Source organism: Poromitra crassiceps, assembly GCF_964638095.1.
Source record: "Poromitra crassiceps genome assembly, chromosome: 6".
In the NCBI taxonomy this organism is placed as follows: Eukaryota; Metazoa; Chordata; class Actinopteri; order Beryciformes; family Melamphaidae; genus Poromitra; species Poromitra crassiceps.
This window is the reverse complement of record NC_139627.1, coordinates 15,034,966-15,052,545: the sequence shown is the minus strand read 5'-3', so window position 1 is coordinate 15,052,545 and position 17,580 is coordinate 15,034,966. Positions and strand designations below refer to the sequence as shown.

General features: G+C 42.3%; 1 protein-coding gene across 1 annotated transcript in view; it reads right to left on the bottom strand.

Moving 5' to 3' along the window:
* Positions 1–408: 408 nt before the first annotated feature.
* The window catches only part of tln1 (talin 1), a 98,415-nt gene continuing 81,243 nt past the window's right edge, over positions 409–17,580 (bottom strand). Inside the window, exons 49-55 of the mRNA XM_083639421.1 lie at positions 14,110–14,215; positions 13,215–13,339; positions 12,767–12,892; positions 10,822–10,884; positions 10,550–10,732; positions 3,089–3,214; positions 409–2,156 (exon numbers count right to left, since the gene is read on the bottom strand). Of these exons, the coding sequence (XP_083495547.1) occupies positions 2,022–2,156; positions 3,089–3,214; positions 10,550–10,732; positions 10,822–10,884; positions 12,767–12,892; positions 13,215–13,339; positions 14,110–14,215 (864 nt within the window). The 3' untranslated portion in view covers positions 409–2,021. The remainder of the gene's footprint in view (positions 2,157–3,088; positions 3,215–10,549; positions 10,733–10,821; positions 10,885–12,766; positions 12,893–13,214; positions 13,340–14,109; positions 14,216–17,580) is intronic.

Sequence of the window (17,580 nt, the reverse complement as noted above, 5' to 3'; positions counted from 1 at the left end):
AGACAGTTTGCTTTAGTAGTTGCCATAGAAAGGAGAAGACAATTAGGCTACTTCTGAGGCATAATTACTTCACATGAGATATTTGGAATTACCGGTATATTTTTTGAAGGGACATTGCCAAACGTAGGCCTATTCCTATAATAATAATAATTAATTAGGCTATACTTTACTGAGAAAATTAAATTAGACTTTCATATAGACTTGGGGATCAAATGTAGTGAAGATTTGATTAATTTATGTGATTTCTCATTTATCTGTTCATTATACACACGGCAATTATTTAAAGAGAAATGCTTAAGGGGACTTAACCTTACACTTACCCTTCTCTCATCAATCCGTTGAGGAATAGGCTAGTGCAAATCAAATTGATGGAAAATGGACGAGGCAGCGTTATCATGGAAACCAGCTTTATTGACCATAAATCTCTTTTACAGTGCCCATGAGGTGGTACTACCATAGCAATAAATTTAAACCATATTGAAGTCAAAATGTGACAAAATAATAATTAAAAAAAAAGCATATTATCTTGAAAATGTGTGAACTTTGTGTGATACACAAACTTAGTCACTTTTATATGAGGCATACTGGATCAGCTCTGCCATTTGTTGGTAAGAAAAGAAAAAGAAACGTGTATAAAAGTGGATTTATATGAAGCTCTGTTAAGCTAAACAAATGAATAAGTGCACTTCGAATGGGTAAATGTTAACAGTTACGTACACTACACTTGGAAAATACATTAACGTTACATAGGCACTTTTTATGCATTGATATGTTGAAAATACAGGCTTAAAATGAGGCCTCTGACATAATACGATTGTACTTTGACAACAGGAATTACCCACCAAATACAAATGTATTGCTTCAGAAAGAACATTGGGTACTGCCAATGACTAGATGCATATTACAGTCGATCTTTAAGAACCTAACCAATAAAGAGACCCCCCAAAAAGCTATTCATGATTCAAACTGCAACATCCTGGAGTAAAAAAAATATATGGCTTGATAATCTTTATAGAAATAAGATAATTAATCCAATCTAGTCCTAAATAACTGCTTAAGTCTAAATGTTGAAATAAATGTAGAGCTTTTTATTAATATAGAAATTTCATCAAAGATACCGTTTTTACTCATTTCATAGCTCAATCTATAAAGAAAAATGATATGTTTTCCCTCTCAGATGTGTTGTGTTGCAAAGGAAATCATCACAACTCTGGTCCAAATTGCAACGCAATGCAGTTCAATGTCCTTAGTTCTGATAAAAACACAATCTTGACAAATATAACAGATATAACAGACAACAAACGTACTCAAACGTTTGCCCATAAACATTTTCAAAAGTTCTCGTGCTCAAAAAAACAAAAAGTATTTCTATGTATAATGGTAAAGGCACACATTTATTGGCAAGACCTTGTGAATTGAGCAAGCAACACAGTGTGTACACAGTGAAGACATGCAATCCAGATAGAAATAAGGGCTAAAGTACCCCAGACAAGACATTATATTAAAATATATAATCAAAAGCACAGTTACCTTAAGGACTTGCATAATCGCTTTGCTTTATCAAAATGAATGATCAGTGGCACTATTATGCTCATGAATGTATGAAATTAAACAAGGAAAACGCATTAAAAATAAACATCCTGATACATCTTTTCAATCTTATACCCCCCAATAATTTCTTTTAGTCGATTTGCTCAATGTTAGTCCTATAGGAAAGCATCATCCCCCCCTCCTTTCTAGCTAGGGTAAGGTCCTGAGCGTCTGATTTGTCATCGCTGTGTCGAGGCCCGTTCACACTTGGAACGATAACTATAGAGATGAACCATAACTATAAATCATTTTAAGGCAATAGAATGGCTCTCACACTACAACAATAACCATACATCAAAACATCCAGAACGACAACTATAACGATATTCTTGGTTCCATCTCAGAGCACCATTTTGATAGTTATCTTTATACTTATGGTTCTAAGTGTGAACGGGCCTTTAGAGAAATGCGTTGTCGGCACGGGGTGTGTCTCACTGCTCCTGGCCGTCCTCTCTCAGCTCGGTAGGCAGGAACTTGTACTGCTGCTGGCGGATCGTGGCCAGCTTCTTCCTGGCCTCGTCCAGCTCCCTTTCTTTCCTCAGCATCTCCTCCTGCGCCGCGATGATCTGCCAAAACGCAAAACGCAGCGACATCAGAGTGTGCGAAGCAAACATCTAGATATGAAATACAGATTCAGACAGCGGCACACGCGGCTTTGACAGGAAGTAGATATGAAATACAGATTCAGACAGCGGCACACGCGGCTTTGACAGGAAGTAGATATGAAATACAGATTCAGACAGCGGCACACGCGGCTTTGACAGGAAGTAGATATGAAATACAGATTCAGACAGCTGCACACGGGCTTTGACAGGAAGTAGATATGAAATACAGATTCAGACAGCGGCACACGGGCTTTGACAGGAAGTAGATATGAAATACAGATTCAGACAGCGGCACACGGCGCTTTGACAGGAAGTAGATATGAAATACAGATTATCGGCCGATAAAGGCTTAAAAATGAAATATCGGCATCAGCCCGAAACAAAGATTTCTGCCGATATGACAATAAAAAGCCCAAATGCTTGTAATATGCTTGAAATAAGTCCAAACTTGCCCTGGCTGTGGTGGCTATTGTCAGGCTTGTCTCAGGGCGAGCATTATTTATCCAAGCCTCTTTAAGCAGGATGAATCTTTTAAAAAGAATATAAAATAAAATATAATATGGCGTGTTTTACATAACCTAAGTTGATGTAGTTTTCTTATTTTGCCCAGTGAGTGTGTACATTTCGAAAAGCATTGTATTCATGTCTGCGTCTGGCAGTGGGCCATCACCATCAGAGTAGACATAATAATGTTCCACTACAGGAGAGACTTGATGTTCTCTGAAATAAGGTCGGGGGGAGAAAATGTGCGCATAAATCGGCATCGGCCAAAAGGGTTGGAAATGATCAGCATATCGGCAAAACAAAACAAAAATCCAATATGGTGCATCCCTACAACAGACACCTGCGGTCCAAAGCCGCACATGCAGCTTTTGGCCCCTCCTCCTCCTCACCTGAGCGATGCCGCCGACCATCTTACTCTTCACCACCACGGCCTGGTCGTCTTGGGCGTCAAAGGCCGCTTTCTGCGCCGCCTTCACCAGGTTATCAGAGGCTCTCTTGACGGCGTTTCCTGCGGCCTGTGGAATGGTAGAAATGACCGTGATTCAGTGTAACACAGAGTCAGTTTATACAGTGGTAATGTGTGTAACAGAGTCAGTTTATACAGCGGTAATGTGTGTAACAGAGTCAGTTTATACAGCGGTAATGTGTGTAACAGAGTCAGTTTATACAGCGGTAATGTGTGTAACAGAGTCAGTTATACAGCGGTAATGTGTGTAACAGAGTCAGTTTATACAGCGGTAATGTGTGTAACCGAGTCAGTTATACAGCGGTAATGTGTGTAACAGAGTCAGTTATACAGCGGTAATGTGTGTAACAGAGTCAGTTTATACAGCGGTAATGTGTGTAACACAGTCAGTTTATACAGCGGTAATGTGTGTAACAGAGTCAGTTATACAGCGGTAATGTGTGCAACAGAGTCAGTTTATACAGCGGTAATGTGTGTAACAGAGTCAGTTTATACAGCGGTAATGTGTGCAACAGTGTCAGTTTATACAGCGGTAATGTGTGTAACACAGTCAGTTTATACAGCGGTAATGTGTGTAACAGAGTCAGTTTATACAGCGGTAATGTGTGTAACAGAGTCAGTTTATACAGCGGTAATGTGTGTAACAGAGTCAGTTTATACATCAGTAATTTTGTACTTTTATAATTACACAATTTTAAGTAAATAGGTTATAACTTGACATGTTATGCCTCCAGAGTCAATAACGTTTGAGACTCCGTATATATGGTTTCTCCCGTTTTGCCTCTTCCCTTTTGTTATTGTGGTCATAGAAATGTCTGCATTTTAGCCTGGGTTAAAGTAAGTTTACTTGTTAGCTTAATCTTATTGTGTAGTACGCTATGCCTGTGTCATCTAAGTTAGCAGGAACTGAAGTTTGATCAGGATTGACTGAAGGATACCGTGTTGGATTCTTTTGTCAGGTATGTTTTCGGGTTTCAATATAAACGTATTCGCTAATAATTCTAAGTGATTCAATGTATATAGCGCCTTTGTAGATACTCAAAGCATTTCACATATCTGTCATGACTGACCGGAGGATTCTGTATTTATTGGATGTTTGGTCAGAATAAACAGATTGCCTCCAAAAGAGAGCCTGGTCTGGGCTGGTTCATCTAAAAACACAACGCACGTCACCCCCCGCTTACATCATCATCAGACACATTTTCACGTCCTCAAGACGCTAAACAAGTGCTTGTATGGACGATCCTAGGAGATGTAGGGAAGACAAATTAAAAGTTATGAAAAGCAGAATCCTCTGTAGTGTCCACTTAGTAGATGCCTAACATTTCTAATAGCTTGGACCATGATTTTGGCTTTCAGGGAACTTGGACTCAGACCCATGCAGGCTTCTTGAAGCAGACTTCACAGCCCTACTGATCATGTACAACTCCTGGAAAGGGAATGTTCGCCCCCACCAGTGAAGCATAACAGTGTGGGGTTTTTTCTTTTTTCTTTTTGCTGAGCGGCTGGGAATAGCTTTAAAAGGCAATGAGGAGCTGCTTGCTCTGCTCAAAACATTTGTCTCCTTTGGCAGCGCCTTTCAAACAAAGACTCGTCCTCTTTTTTCCTTTTGAGGCTCTGCGGGAAGAAATGGGACACTGTGCTGGCACGGGCTGAGCTAGGCAGCTAGCACTGAATCTGCCTCTACTGTATATCTCAGGGTGGAATGTTACTGTTAGTCTGGCCCTGACATAAAACAACACACCCCCACACACACACACACACACACACACACACACACACACACCAAGAGGTGGAACAGCTGTTCTCTAATGCAACACACCAAATTGGTACTATGACGATCTTGATGCCGGAGAGTCACTGCTAGCAGGGCGAGTTTCTCACACTGTGGATGAGATCTTTTTGCTTGGTGGGAGCTTCCTCCAACCTCCCGTGACCTGTCTGACTACACCCTCACCCTCCCCTGACCTGTCTGACTACACCCTCACTCACCTGTCTGACTACACCCTCACTGACCTGTCTGAACCCTCACTGACCTGTCTGACTACACCCTCACTGACCTGTCTGACTACACCCTCACTGACCTGTCTGACTACACCCCCCCCCTGACCTGTCTGACTACACCCTCACTGACCTGTCTGACTACACCCCCCCCCTGACCTGTCTGACTACACCCCCCCCTGACCTGTCTGACTACACCCTCCACTGACCTGTCTGACTACACCCTCACTGACCTGTCTGACTACACCCTCCTCTGACCTGTCTGACTACACCCTCCACCCTCACTGACCTGTCTGACTACACCCTCCACTGACCTGTCTGACTACACCCTCACTGACCTGTCTGACTACACCCTCACTGACCTGTCTGACTACACCCTCACTGACCTGTCTGACTACACCCTCACTGACCTGTCTGACTACACCCTCCCCTGACCTGTCTGACTACACCCTCCCCTGACCTGCCTCCCCTGACCTGTCTGACTACACCCTCCCCTGACCTGTCTGACTACACCCTCCCCTGACCTGCCTCCCCTGACCTGTCTGACTACACCCTCACTGACCTGTCTGACTACACCCTCACTGACCTGTCTGACTGCACGCTCCTCTGACCTGTCTGACTACACCCTCCCCTGACCTGTCTGACTACACCCTCCACTGACCTGTCTGACTACACCCTCCCTGACCTGTCTGACTACACCCTCCCCTGACCTGTCTGACTAGACCCTCACTGGCTGCTTTTGCTCCCGTTCAGACGTGGTGGATTTGACATTTGGAATTCAGTTAATGCCATGTTAACCCATTGATACCTGATGCAGCATTTGCGTGTATATCCCTCATTTGTAAGCAGACATGAAACAGTGACTGCAATTTAAATGGAATGAACGGAGCCGGATTTGTTAATTAGGTGATTGCCCTAATTACCTAATGATGTCATCAGTGATGTCATCCTTCCTGGCTGAGGCTATATAAGTTCAGTGATGATGTCATCCATGATGATGTCATCAGTGATGTCATAGAGCAGGCGAGCCTGCGTAGCGGGCGAGTTGCGTATTCGACGTGCAGAGGGCGAGCTGTGTATGCGAGCTGCGGGGCCAGCTCGGCGAGCTGCAGGGCGGGCGGGCCCACGCAGCGGGCGAGCCTAGGAATCGAGCGCGCGAGATGTCTAGTTATATAAATAAACTAAATCAGGATAGGGAGGACACACATTTGTTAAAATGAGTGCTACTTTTCTCTGCTGCATTGAAAACGTATTGAGCCATGAGCCCAAAACTGAAGTAGGTACAGGAGCTGTTCCACCACGACGAGCTGCAGGGCGGGCGAGGCTGCGCAGCAGGCGAGCCTAGGAATCGAGCACGCGTAGCGGCGCGATATGCATTTGTGGTTATTGTGTATAATTGACCGAAATAAATACACTGATAAAACTAAACCAAACTAAGCTGTCACACAACCACCTGCTCCTCCTCCTCCTCCTCCCCTTAAACTGCCCAAGTATTCACACAACCACCTGCTCCTCCTCCTCCCCTTAAACTGCCCAAGTATTCACACATCAAACAAAGGAGGAGGGGGAATCTAAATGGGGGTTAATCACTCGCCACATTGTGTCAGTACACAGCCTGGTGAAATGGACTTTATAGACCCAAGAGTGCAATTGGGTTGTAATAGTAATCATAGAACGAGGCTAATATTTCCAGTGCTGGATGCAACATTTCCAAGCCACGTTGTTTCCAGAGACACTGTAGACACAAATATATGGGAATTAACCAAGTGGCAGCTGCAAGCCCAGAACAGGAGGAGATAAGTCACTGCTGATTGGATCCACAGAATATGAGATGGGCTGGTATGGTTGGTGTGCAAGCAGCTAGCATACACACACAGCCCTTTAAAGAGATTATTTCGGGGGTTGTTATGTCATGTCTGTAGGGACTAAGCACATTAGATAAATACTGTGGACAGAATTAAGATCAAAGCTATTCTAATGGATTATTCGGTAGGTTTATCCCAAGACGGAATCGGCCTTTTCAGGGCGATTCAGTAAGAAGAAGAGCCTCCTCCACCTCCAGTTAGTTGGCTGAGGTTCGACTCCACACAAAGTTGTTTTCTATTGTAGGATACAGTGAAAAACAAGCAAAGTCTCCCACAGAATTAGAATTTTCACGTGAAAAAAAAACGGCTTCAATCTGGACGTTAAACTACATGATCTAAATGAGCTCTCAAGCTAGTGGCCCAACTAGCTGCTTTCTCTGTTAAAAAATAAAATAAAAGATTACAGGCCATAGATGAATGTCTGCTCTAACCAGTGTTAAATTTAGACCAGCCTAATCCTGATGTGGCAGCTGGACAGATATGGGGACTCACCTAGAGACTCAACCTATTTCGGGACCCCGGCTTACTGCTCGCCCTGCAGTGTGCGTAATTGTTCAGGAGGCACGAGACAAAGACTTGTGCTTCTCTGTTGTGGGATAGGTTTAAACCAAAGCCATAGAGGCTGCACTCTAGAAGACTGAGAACTTAACAGATAGGTTTAAACCAAGGCCATAGAGGCTGCACGCTAGAAGACTGAGAACCTAACAGATAGGTTTAAACCAAGGCCATAGAGGCTGCACGCTAGAAGACTGAGAACCTAACAGATAGGTTTAAACCAAGGCCAGAGGCTGCACGCTAGAAGACTGAGAACCTAACAGATAGGTTTAAACCAAGGCCATAGAGGCTGCACGCTAGAAGACTGAGAACCTAACAGATAGGTTTAAACCAAGGCCATAGAGGCTGCACGCTAGAACAACTGAGAACCTAACAGATAGGTTTAAACCAAGGCCATAGAGGCTGCACGCTAGAACAACTGAGAACCTAACAGATAGGTTTAAACCAAGGCCAGAGGCTGCACGCTAGAACAACTGAGAACCTAACAGATAGGTTTAAACCAAGGCCATAGAGGCTGCACGCTAGAACGACTGATAACCTATCAGATAGGTTTAAACCAAGGCCAGAGGCTGCACGCTAGAACAACTGAGAACCTAACAGATAGGTTTAAACCAAGGCCATAGAGGCTGCACGCTAGAACGACTGAGAACCTAACAGATAGGTTTAAACCAAATGTCATAGAGGCTGCACACTAGAACGACTGAGAACCTAACAGATAGGTTTAAACCAAGGCCATAGAGGCTGCACTCTAGAACGACTGAGAACGTAACAGCGACCAAAACGTGGATCCCACATAGAATTTCAACTCATCTCAGAGGTGACTCGGTAACGTCGTTTCAGCAAATAGTAGGGGGTGGCAACAGTGAGGTTTGGACTCTTTTTGGATAGTTTTAATTTATTAAACAGCTTTTAGGTAGGCTACTAGATCCATATGTAATTGCTGTGTTTTGCAGAAACTGAGAAAAGAGTTAAATAATGCATCAGAGGTGAATACACAAATTGCCAAGGACCACATATATCTCTACCATATCTGGACCATCATGAAAGGTACTCTACCACCATTTCAGCTCTGGCCACTAGGGGATATCCCACAACAGTATATCACTAATAGAGATTAGGGCCCAACCAAAGATGATGGGATTTCAAACAAGACACCCCAACTTCAACCCACTTCCTGTAATTTTGTCACGTGGGTTTTGCCCATGGTTTTCCACGGACATGTGGTTGGATTTTTTTTTATTTTTTTAATCGAATATCTTAGTTACAACTGTATTGAGCTAACAACGGGCAGCTTTGGGTTTATATGTGTGGTTTGTGTGGAGTTTGGGAACTCACAATCTCTATTTCAAGTTAGCTTGCTAGGTCAGCACTAACCCCGCGTCACCAGGCACAGTCCTCTCACAACACTTCAGGGGAGAGGTGACCACGTGACCATTTAGGAGACTTGCTAGTACCATTTGTTGGAATAGGCGGAGCTTGCGGTGACACATCTCTATAATGGACCCAACTGCGCCAACCCTTCCTCTGTTTGTTCACACCTGTAGCACGTTTGGAGTGCTGGATTTTAACGGCTTTAATCCCGGGTCAATTTGAACTCAGGCGGCAGCCAATAACTGCACTGAGATGCTGAGAATGTGGGTCTCGGTCCTCTTCCAAGAGAGATGCAGTGCGGTGTGTTGACTGAGAACACAACCCAAACGACAGGAAACGGTTTGTTAGCAGCGGAAACGCAACCCAAACGACAGGAAACGGTTTGTTAGCAGCGGGAACGCAATCCACACGACAGGAAACAGTCCCAAAATGCTAAATGCTGACAGCCAGCAAGCAGTTCCTCATACTTGGAAAGAGTAGCATAACGAAATGAATGGAGGACAAGCCACAGTCTGGACTATTCCTTCATGTGTTATTACCTGGTGTGAACACCAGAGACGGTCAATTACAGCAAAGAGCAAGTCCATCATGCTAAGCTAAAGTTACAAGGACAATAATTAGTTTCCGATTGTTTGCAAAGAGTTATGGTAAGACTTTATATTAAGGTACACATATTCAAAATTAACCAGTTGCTTATTAGCATGCATATTCGTAGCATATATCAGCTGTTTATTAGTTATTATAAATCACTTATTAGTTTTCCTTCAATAACCTCCTAATGACTGTTTATTGATAGTAAGGAAGTTGTTGTACATGGATTACGATCTTATGCTTTAGTGGTACTACCACCTTATAAGGCCCATACTGAGCATAGCATATTATAAGAGCATAATAATGGTCATAATAATATGGTCATGTAAAATAAGGCATTCATAAATGCTTTATAATGACTACTAATAAACAGCCAATATTCTACTAATATACTTATGCTAATAAGAAACTAGCGAATGGTGAATATGTGTAGCTTAATATAAAGTGCTGAGAAACAATCTGAGACACGCAGTGGTTGTCAAACAGAAATGATTGGATGTACTTCTTGAAACAGACTCAACAGCCATGGAGAACTGACCCTGCGGTGATGTACTCTGTATGTACTGATGTATTCTTCCAGTAGATAATGAGGAACTCTGACATTGTTGATCTTTCAATCATATAATTTATCAGAGAAATGTGCTTTGTTGAAAGTATATATTTTCTACATGGATCTCCCATTTCAATTGAATGCCTCTGACAGCCTACTATTAAACATCGATTTGATAAAAAGTAACTAATACTCCAAGTAGTTTTTTAGAACAGTACTTAAAACAATTAGGCTACCATAACCTGAACATTTCTTAATTTAGTTCATTGATACAACAACTTTCAAACCAACTCACTGAGTTAATTTGAACCCAAGTAGCTGCCAAAATAATGGAAGCATTCAAGTAACTGAGGGATGCATTATTATAGAAAGCAGGCCAAACTGCGCCCCCTACATTATGCAACAAAAACAGAAGCAGGTGTGAGTGTGCAGAGCAGCGTGGAGCACTGACCTGTAGCCTCTTCATGGTCTGGGAGTCCTGGTCAGCCTTGACCTTGCAGGCCACCAGGAGCTGAGCGGTGGAGGCCGCCACCTGCTTGGCTGAGGAGATGAGCTTCTCCTCGCTGGCGTGACCCTGCACTGCAGAGTTGGCTGCCTCGCACAGGTTGTTCGTTGCCGCTGCGACCATTCGGGCCTGGGCATTTGAAGGAGACAGATCGTGAGCGAATGTTTCAACGGCAAGTTGGAAGATGCCATCAAAACGATTCCCGGCAGGACACTTACAGCTGAGATGAGCCCCTGAGACCATTGTCCGTCATCTACTGCATTGGCTTGTATAGCGCCGACCTGGTGGGCAGATTAACAATCACAATGGCTTTATTGTCATCAACATAAGAGCGACATTACATGTATATAATATTTACAGATGGGATTTTAAGAAAATGAATCTAAAACAACCACAGATGACCAATGAATCCACATTTTTTCAGGGATTACAGGGATCATCACTATCCATTCTGACTAGGGGTGTCACGATACACTCAGTTCACGATACGATACGATACACGATATTGGGTTCACGATAACGATACGATACTTTAACAATATTTTTTTGCAATCGATTTGTAAGTTGAGGGGGCATCCTCCACGCTAATTTGAGTCATTTCACCATTTTCATCCTCCGTGTCTGTAACGTCCCTCGTCTGTTCAAACAAAGCAATGAAAAGGAGAGCGAGCATGCAATCAGATGCAGATCAGTGCCACCATGTTCAGCTTATTTTTCTCACGATATGAGATTTCATCTCAACGATACATATTGTCACGTTCTGATATCGCGATATATTGTGGGACGATATATTGTGACATCCCTAATTCTGACTACCTTATAGTTACTCTTAATCCACAAATGACATAAATCATTGCAGCAATATCTGTCTGGCTGTCCTCCCCTAACATTTCCTTTTATCTTGTCTTTACCTGTTAGAGCGTGGAATCCCTTGATTCACTCAAAAACAATTCACGATAGAGAGATATTTAGGATCTCCAGTTTAATACCGTTGACGGTGTGAACAGAGATGCCCATGTAATTCCTATGACAACCTTTTGCAGATGGGTAATGTCATGTCAAGTCATGGGTCTACTTTGTTAAGGATTTTTATTTTAAAGTCATTTATTGAGACGGGCTATTCTAATGGATTATAATCTCTTCCCAAAGACTTATAGCAGCTGAGTTTAGGGGTTTATTTTCTTTATGAATTTGGTTGTGTCTTTGGGAATTCATTTCTGGGTGTCATACCGTACACTGTCAGGTAGAGGTTTGGGGACACTGCAGTTCTCTTTATTTGTACCATTTTCTACATTTTACAATAATAATAGATAATACAGTAATAATGATAACAATAGTAAAGACATCAACACTATGACACTATGATAACACAAATGAAATTATGCAGTGACCAAAAAAAGCATTGAACAAATCCAAATCTATCTATTATATATATCTCTGTATTTTAGATTCTTTAAAGTAGCTGCCCTTTGCCTTGATTGAAAGTTAAAGGCTTTGGAAATAAATTCATACATAAGATCAACATCACTATTTATTATTTGTCTAAGAAACACATTTCCAGCATTTAACACATTCACTGCCAGCCGTTTTTTTTTTTACTGTAGGTAGCTTCTGCCAAAGGTTTTTTTTGAGGATTCTGGCTCATCTTTCAAGACCCGAGGATTCTTTTCTGCTAAGATTTTGTGAACACAAAATATCTCAAAAGAACTAATAGAATGTGTGCTTTCTCTGTCTAAAAGAGTTAGTTTGTAGAGTTAGTAGTTATGTAGGCATTAGCACTTGAATACAGCATGGTTTCAGCGTCTGAAAATTTAAGCTGAGATAAATAGCTTTTTGTGAAATTCGATAGAACAGTCACTTTAACCATTCATTTTTGGCATCAGTAAGACGTCAGACATCTAAACAATAGTTTTGAACAGTAATTTCCTCCATAACAACTCGTCATTGGCAGTCAACCGTTGGATTTTTTTTGATGTATCAACTCGTCATTGGCAGTGAACGTGTTAAGCAGAAGCCTTTAGATCAAAATGGCTTCAAGATAGTGAAAAACATTCCCCAACCGCTACGGTACCTGGCTGGTACCTTGGTCTAGTTTGAATGTCCCCAGAAGCACCCTGAATCTGAGGCAATCAGAGGTCACCAGGCAGGATGCGTCACACGTACCTTGCCTTGAGCGACCAGTTCCCTCTGAGCTGCGGAGGCGGCTTTGACCAAAGCGCTGGTGGCGGCCGCGATGGACTTGGCTGCCTCCAGGATCTGCTCCTCAAAGTTCAGGCTCTCGTCCGCTTCCTGTTTACGTCGTCAAGCAAGCAAACGTTCGAGCGTGTAAACATCATGTATTCATACGTGCAAAACAGGTCTTGTTCGTATCTAGTTTTCGTGTCCTTCTGACATTTCAATGGATATCAACATATTTCAAATGCATGCGGTATGTACCCGTAATCCATTGAAATAACATATTTTAATTCATTTACATTCATTCGCACAAAATACCCCTAACATTAATTTCAGGGGTAAAATTCAACATGGGGTGAGGAGTCGAGTTGATAATATGTTGACACTGAGGTAACGGGTTAAGTGTGTATGGTAGGGTGCTGTGAGGCTGGTGGACCTTGGGTTTGGTCCTGGGTCTCAGCTGCTCCAGTTTCTTGGCGGCCGCTTCGATGGCCGCCGCCGCTCCCAGCAGCTCGTTCTCCGCAATGACGGTGGGATCCTCGGGGTCCACCCATTCTGTACCTGCAACACAAAAGCACAACAGTGACATCACATGAAATAACCATAGCACCACTAAATAAACCTCGCTAGGTGAACACAAACTGGTTGAATCTTCCACTAAGAATACCTACTATATTTGAAGGGGCACATTCATACGGTTCCATAGGATTTGAATGACCTGAATATGTAAATATAGTGGAGGTGGACAGGTGATATGTGCAGATTTATAAAATGGGTAGCCCAAATCAAGCAATCTGGGTGATAGCCGGCCCAGAGCCGCACAAGTCAGCATCCGCGTCTGAGAAGGGCGTTCAAGCAGCACTGCAGACCTCTCGCATCATCAATAGTTGTGGCTTCACGTAACAACAATTTCTCAAAACGCCACTGAGTGACTGAAACATTAGCTGACTAACATGTACAATTTACGCTGATTCAATGGTGAAATCGGTTTCCTGCTCAGATGCTTGGTCGCTGGAGAAAATGGCATTTTACAACTACCCAAAAAAACGCTAGCCCAGCTTCGCGCATGCACAGTTGAGCAATTGTGAGCTGCGCTGAGCACCGCGTGGATCCCCTCGCCTGTTCAGTGAGCTGTAGGAGAATGCATTTATCCATTGTTGAATGATGCCACTCTGGCACCATTCTGAGTGTAAATAAAGACGTGAACTACCCCCACGGAGAGGCAGGGAGGACGACAGGTTGGGCACATCACTCAGTGGTTGAAGACCCCAGAGAGGCAGGGAGGATGACAGGTTGGGCACGTGACTCAGTGGTTGAAGAGGTCAAAGTACCTTTCATGGCCTCGGCGGCCTGGATGAGCTCGGTGACGGAGCCGGCCACACGCTTGGAGTAGTTGGCCAACTGCTGCTTCAGGTCGTGGGTGGGCTTCTGGATGATCTGAGGGTGCAAGACAAAGCGTCAAACATCTCGCCTCGCATTCATTCACAATCAAGATTGGCCTTCTGAGCTACTGTACTGCACTGCATCAATGATTGCTTCATATTTGACCCTGTGTGATGCAAATCTCAGACTCTCAGACAGAAAGGGCCCGGAGCACTGATCACTTTGCCAACTAATAGATGCCTTTACAGAAGACTATGCTGTATGAACTTGTACAATTGCAGGCTCTTGCATCAAAGGTACAATTTTGGACAAAATGAGACAGTACATTCATACAATAATATGCCTGACAATGTGTAGTTCAATGCATGAAAAACCTGCTTTCCGGGCAAGTGAATGAAACGCATAGGGACTCAATATGAGAACACTATGTGCTGCTTTCCCCCACTTTGCCACAAAGACCTGCAAAGTGGATCTCTTTGCAGTTGTGCAAAGTCCCGGAAAGTAGGTTCTTCGTGCAGTGGTTATTACAAGCTTGAAATCTGAGGACATGAGGACAATGAGGACATTTTCTAGAAAAAATGATGGTAATTTGTGTTTGAATAGTTGGTGTCCATATATGTGTTTTGGACTTCAGCTGCAGCTCTGGTTGACGTCAGTGTCCTCAGAGTGTCCTGGCCGGCCATATCCAGGTTGGAGCAGTGCAGGACAGGTGCAGGGCATTAACAGGGCTCAGTCAATGCCCAGCTCAGGTTCATTCAGATGTGTTGGGGACGGAGGGGGGGGGGGTGCAGCTGCACAGGAACGCATGCAATGATCTCTAAACTAATGCTATGGTCTAATGCAAATACATACTGTGCATGTGAATGCACACAGGCAGACTACATGTATGGACACGCAGACACACATGCTGTGACCACCCCATTACCTGAACCAATGAGTCACCTCCATTGCTAAAACAGTATTAGCCACAGGGAAATAGGACATTGTTTTGGTGTCACACAACAAGATACATGTAACTCCATGCGCCAACTCCACATAAAGTTAGTTGACCCGTTTTGAGAACACTTAGTGTGCAATATACTAATCTTATGAGAAGAATTAGTGTCATATATACTAATCTTATGAGAAGACTTAGTGTGTCATATACTCATCTTATGAGAAGACTTAGTGTGCCATGATGTACTAATCTTATGAGAAGACTTAGTGTGTCATATACTAATCTTATGAGAAGACTTAGTGTGTCATGTATTAATCTTATGAGAAGACTTAGTGTGTCATATACTAATCCTATGAGAAGACTTAGTGTGCCATGATGTACTAATCTTATGAGAAGACTTAGTGTGTCATATACTAATCTTATGAGAAGACTTAGTGTGTCATGTACTAATCTTATGAGAAGACTTAGTGTGTCATGATGTACTAATCTTATGAGAAGACTTAGTGTGTCATGATGTACTAATCTTATGAGAAGACTTAGTGTGTCATATACTAATCTTATGAGAAGACTTAGTGTGTCATATACTAATCTTATGAGAAGACTTAGTGTGTCATGTACTAATCTTATGAGAAGACTTAGTGTGACATGTACTAATCTTATGAGAAGACTTAGTGTGTCATATACTAATCTTATGAGAAGACTTAGTGTGTCATATACTAATCTTATGAGAAGACTTAGTGTGTCATGTACTAATCTTATGAGAAGACTTAGTGTGACATGTACTAATCTTATGAGAAGACTTAGTGTGACATGTACTAATCTTATGAGAAGACTTAGTGTGTCATGTACTAATCTTATGACAAGACTTAGTGTGACATGTACTAATCCTATGAGAAGACTTAGTGTGCCATGTACTAATCTTATGAGAAGACTTAGTGTGTCATGTACTAATCTTATGAGAAGACTTAGTGTGTCATGTACTAATCCTATGAGAAGACTTAGTGTGTCATGTACTAATCCTATGAGAAGACTTAGTGTGCCATGTACTAATCTTATGAGAAGACTTAGTGTGTCATATACTAATTTTATGAGAAGACTTAGTGTGTCATGTACTAATCTTATGAGAATACTTAGTGTGTCATGTACTAATCTTATGAGAAGACTTAGTGTGTCATGTACTAATCTTATGACAAGACTTAGTGTGACATATACTAATCTTATGAGAAGACTTAGTGTGACATATACTAATCTTATGAGAATACTTAGTGTGTCATGTACTAATCTTATGAGAAGACTTAGTGCGTCATGTACTAATCTTATGAGAAGACTTAGTGTGTCATGTACTAATCTTATGAGAAGACTTAGTGTGTCATGTATTAATCTTATGAGAAGACTTAGTGTGTCATGTACTAATCTTATGAGAAGACTTAGTGTGCCATATACTAATCTTATGAGAAGACTTAGTGTGTCATGATGTACTAATCTTATGAGAAGACTTAGTGTGTCATGATGTACTAATCTTATGAGAAGACTTAGTGTGTCATATACTAATCTTATGAGAAGACTTAGTGTGTCATGTACTAATCTTATGAGAAGACTTAGTGTGTCATGTACTAATCTTATGACAAGACTTAGTGTGACATATACTAATCTTATGAGAAGACTTAGTGTGACATATACTAATCTTATGAGAATACTTAGTGTGTCATGTACTAATCTTATGAGAAGACTTAGTGTGTCATGTACTAATCGTATGAGAAGACTTAGTGTGCCATGTACTAATCGTATGACAAGACATGGAACGGAAATGTAACTAAGTGTGTTCACATTGTGAGCAACACAATACACAGGTCACTGGAAGTTCAATCATTTCCTATTGAACTGAGGGAGAGTGACCAGTGGAACTGGGCCGATGTGTGGCCGGTCACCAAGCTTGTCAGCAGCTGAGAACAGTTGGCCATGGCTGAACTTTTCACAGGCATCGTCCACCAACAGCCAAACAAATGTCTGCGCCTCTATCAATCTGATTTAGGGAAAAACAAGAACAACTGCATGTCTATTTGAAGTCAAGTATTTTATTTGTTTTTATTTTCAATTAATGCTACCTAATTAACGCTTGCTAGCTAACTAGGTTAACTTAACGTAATATTATGAAAGGCAAAAAAAAAAATCATCCGTAGCTCCATATGTAATTTGAGTCTCTGCTACCGCGCACGACGACTAGAGTGGCCAAGTTGCTCACAGTGTGAACAGGCAGTCATCCTGACGTGAACATGAACCATGTTGACTGACGTGGCCAGTAAAGTTAGATTGCCTCAATGAGCTGATTGTGACGGTAAACTGAGGTGCGGAGCAGCAGGGGTTATGTTAACATTATCTTCCATGCCGTGAGCCGGGAGCTGCTCTGGGATCTGCTAATATGCTGCTGCTGACGCTGTATTCTGTAGGCTTGCTGGGGTGTCAAGTATGTCCCGGGGCATTC